The sequence below is a fragment of the Ochotona princeps genome, chromosome 11 (genome assembly GCF_030435755.1).
Source record: "Ochotona princeps isolate mOchPri1 chromosome 11, mOchPri1.hap1, whole genome shotgun sequence".
NCBI lineage: Eukaryota > Metazoa > Chordata > Mammalia > Lagomorpha > Ochotonidae > Ochotona > Ochotona princeps.
The window spans coordinates 22,144,069-22,148,478 of NC_080842.1; the positions used below are offsets into that span (position 1 = coordinate 22,144,069).

Below are 4,410 nucleotides of genomic sequence, written 5' to 3' on the forward strand. Positions count from 1 at the left end.
TAAACATTTATTACAAATTAAAAATGAAGTTCTTAAAAATCTCAACTTGACCAGATAAGAAACAATTTAAAAACCTTTGAAGGTGTATTGAGAAAAACCAGGGTTTTTTTTTTTTTTTTTTAAAAACATGTTTGTCATTACCGAAAAGAGACATCTTTAGATAAAAATAATAAAAGCCCCATGCTGCATACATAATGCAGATAGTTCTAGTTATCTGGTCAACGGGCAAAAAGCAAGCACATAAGGTCTTCAGCTCCAATCTTTCGTTCATTTCTTATTGCTGGAATTTCATATTTATTTCTTCCTGTGGGATGACTAAACTGATGATGGTAGAGATGTTAACCCGGCATCTTTTACTCAGCCCGCCTGCTCAGCCTGGGGAGCGGACGAATTCTCAGCTGGTGGATGGGCTGCTTTTGTCTCTTTGCCATCTTGTGGTTTAGGGTTATCTGGGCGTCTGGGTCGGTAACTGAAGTTCCCGCGGTACCGACGTTGGGGTGGCTGCTGACGCTGGGTCTCATCTCTTGATTCTCCTTATCCTCTTCATTGCCGTCCTCTCCAGGCAGTCTTTGTGGAGGAGGACCTCTGCGGAATCGTGGTCCATAACCTCGATACATGTTCTGTCTCACAGGTCTGCCTTGTTCTCCTGCACCCTGGTTGTCAGCACCTTCCATCACTTCTCCCTGCACAGGAGGGTTGGAACACTGTGGTCGACAGCCATAGGGTCTCCGCATGTAGCAAGGTGGGAACCTTCGCCTGTGGTAGGGCCGGCGTTGTTGGGCCTGGCCTTTGGGAGCGCTCTCCGATCCCTCATTCTTTTCCCTACCCTCACTGTTCTGGTAATTCTGCTGGTAATTGCGTGGAGGACCCCTACGACATGGATAGCGTCTATAACGGTTACGGTCTGCTGCATATTTACCGCCGTGTACTGGAACTCCACCAGGGCCTGTAACATTTGCTGCCTCCACACCCTTTTCTCCTTCAACAACATCAAACTCCGCAGTGTCTCCATCTCCTCCTACACTGCGAAGGTACTTCCTGGGGTGATTCTTCTTTATGGCAGTCTGGCGTACAAATACGTCTTCCTTGGTGTCATTCCTGTTGATGAAGCCGTCTCCGCTCCTTACATTGAACCATTTTATTGTTCCCAAAACCTTGTTGTCCCCGCCAATGTGAGGCCATGGGCCACCGCTCCCTGAGCCGCTGCCCAAGGTGCCAGGCTTGGTGTCGGGGGCACTGAGGGCAGGGGCAGCTGCTAGGTCTCGGCCTCACTGCTCATAGTTGTAGGGCTGGTGACTGGGGACTCCTCCTGGGTCTGATGGTAAGTAGGCTGGCAGCAGCGGTGTTGCTCTTCAGGGATCTCTGGGGTCTGCTCTGTGCTCCCACTAGCGATCCAACTTCATTGTGTTTCTTATTTACAGTTCCATGATTAGCCTGGGCAGGTTTTTTTTTTTTTTTTTGTATGTCTGATGGCCATTTGAATTTCAACATCTGAGAGATGCCAGCTTATGTCCTTTGCCCATTTCTTAACTGGACTGTTATGTTTTGCTGTTGTTGAGTTTCTTGAGCTCCTTATAGATCCTAGACAAGAATCCTTCAAAAGTTGCCTAGATTGCAAATGCTTTCTTCCATCCTGTTAGCTGCCTCTTTGTGGTTTTCTTTGTGGTTCAGAAGCTTCTTAGCTTGATGTAATCTCATTTGTTCATTTTTGCTTTAATTGCATGTGTTTCTGGGTCCCTTTCCAAGATGTCATTGCCTCTGCCTATGTCTAGCAGAGTATAACCAATATTTTCTTCTAGTAATTTGATGGTATCTGGTTGTAGATCTTGATCCTTGGTCCATTTAGAGTTGATTTTTGCAAAAGGTGTGAGATAAGGATCTTGTTTCAGAACTCCACATATGTAGATCCAATTTTCCCAGCGACAGTTGTGAAGAGACTATCTTTTCTCTCTGGATTGATTTTCATTCATTTTTCAGAACTTAGTTGACTGTAGATGTGTGAGTTCATTTCTGTCATTTTTATTCTCTCATGCACATTTTAGGATCTTTTGGTGTTTATTATTGAGTGTTTGACTTTAATGTATCATGTGAAGATTGCTTCTAATCAATTGCATTAAGACTTTTATGTGTTCCCTATATTGGATGTCCCTTCCCTTTGCCAAAGTAAGAAGTATTATTATTGTATCCTAAATATGCATTGTAATCGATTTTCTATTTCCACATCTTCAGAAACTCCAAAGATACATATGTTTGGTTGCTACATAAAATCCCATAGGTCTTGAATACTATTCTGAGTTTCTCTAAATTTCTCTTGCTGTTTCTTTTTTAGACTGAGTTAATTCCAAGGTTTTGTCTTCTGCATTTGATCTTAGCTAAAAGGTTGAGAAGCAATGAGGTTTTGTCTCCCGTCTTTGAAATTCTTTATTTTGCTTCCCCAAGCTTGTTGTTGAGGCTTGTCAACAGTATTTTCTATTCAGAATATTGAATTATTTACTTCAGATATATCTGATTTCAGAATCTCAATATCTTTGCAGAATCTATCATCATTATTATGTATGGACTTCTTTAGCTCAATATCTTTTCTTCTGTGTACTTGTGAGAGATCATCTGTTGGTTTTCTTCCCCAATGCTTTTGATCATTAAATGATATTCCTGTGGCTTGAAGGAGTGACTTCTCCTTAGGTGGAAGTCCAGAGGAGTATCCAAGGACTTTTGCCAGTACTCAAGCACGTGGTGAACAGGGTGACACCCAGGTTAGGTGTAGTAGATCTTGTTTGTCTACAGGAGGAAGAGAGTAATCAAAATGGATATGGTAAACACTGCTTCACTTCTTTTATTTTACAGTGATCAGTGCCCAGGATTAACCCACCTTGGCTACAACCCTGACCTACAGCAGCACATAAACTACAGAGAGGATCTCTGTGGTGTCTGTGAGAACATGACTGCAAAATCCTGCTGTAATACACCTTGAACAATCTGGGATCTCTTAATTTTTGATGTCAGAAACTTTAAATGTCCAGAGGCTTGGCTACATATTGTACTTTATCAGGCAGTCACAATATTCCCACAATCACTGGGAGCTTGGAATCCACTGAACACTATGAGCCTGGCCTGCCCATGTAGAGCAGCTGTGTTCCTGGTGCCAGCTAGTCATGTGTGCTTTGCCTTGGAAATTTGTGTCCCTGAACCTCTAGCAGTGTGAAAGGGTATATATGTCTGCATCCCAGTGGCTATGCAGAACCCTGTTAAGTAAGCAGCACAAACTAAAGCTTATGTGGAGCACCACCTTGCCACTCTTTTAAGATTCCCATATTCCGTGCAAGTACAGATGCTGGCAAGTGTTACAGCCACTGCCTGCCTTCACTGACCTTAGGTGGTTTTATGTCAGTTGTTCGGGTTCTCCCTATGGTTATTAACTGGGACAAAGAGGACTCTTCCCCCACTTTGATGTATGAACTCCTCACCCCCTGCACTGATCCACTCTGAACCTGAAATCACTGTAGCCAATAAAATTCTGCAGGGCAATGTTGCCCACGACACTGGGTTTCCATCATGGGTACACAAAAAGCGACCGTACCCTCCCCTGACTTCAACATGGCACTGCCACTTGTCTTTTTTGAGGGCCTACTTCATGGCTTGGGAGAAAAAGATATGATCTTCTCCAACAGAGATAGTGAGACATCCAGCCCCTAGAACTAGCAGTAGTCTAAGCCTGAAGTTAGCACTATGTGTTAGATTCTAGCTAGAAAATATCTCCAGCAACACTGGCTGCAATAGCCTGCCACCACCTGGTTCATCAATCTGTAATCTCTTGCAGCCCCGGGCTGTGGAGTTGCTGGTGGTGTTTCTGCTGGCCGCTGAATAACTGCTATGTTCACATGTCTTCATAGTGTCTCTGCTCTCCGCTCTCTGTGGATTCTCTGATTTTCCCCTGGAAATCTGCTGTTTCCACCTCTGTTTCACCAGCGTTGCTGGGTCAAAATCCACAAGTCTTCCACTTCTAGCCATCTTGGAATCCTCCTAAAGGATTTTCTTACTGTACGTTTTATATATTGGGGTATATAACTCTGTGATCTTTTGGTAACTTTGAAAAGCGAACATCACTCTAAATCAATTTTAGGAACTTTCTCATGCAAGATCCATTGTTGAGTATTTACAGTTAATTATTTTCCCACATTATACCCCAGACAGGAACCGATCTAAAATTTTCATAAGTTTTGCTTTTCTGGACATTTCAGAGGAATGGCATCTACATTGTATGGCCTTTTGATTGCTGGTTTCATTGCCAAGATTAATTACATTTTGAGTTTCTTTCATGCTATAATGTGTGTCAGTGCTGCACTGCATTTTGTCACCCAACATTATCCCATCACATGTTTATGCCATGTTTTAAAAAAAATTTATTCACAG

General features: G+C 42.9%; 1 protein-coding gene across 1 annotated transcript; it reads right to left on the reverse strand.

Moving 5' to 3' along the window:
• Window positions 1-342: 342 nt before the first annotated feature.
• Window positions 343-4,008, reverse strand: LOC101523341 (Y-box-binding protein 1-like). The gene is given in 3 exon segments (XM_058670480.1): window positions 343-524; window positions 527-1,252; window positions 3,789-4,008. Coding segments are annotated over 3 exon segments (1,113 nt in total). The 3' UTR covers window positions 343-357.
• Window positions 4,009-4,410: the final 402 nt, after the last annotated feature.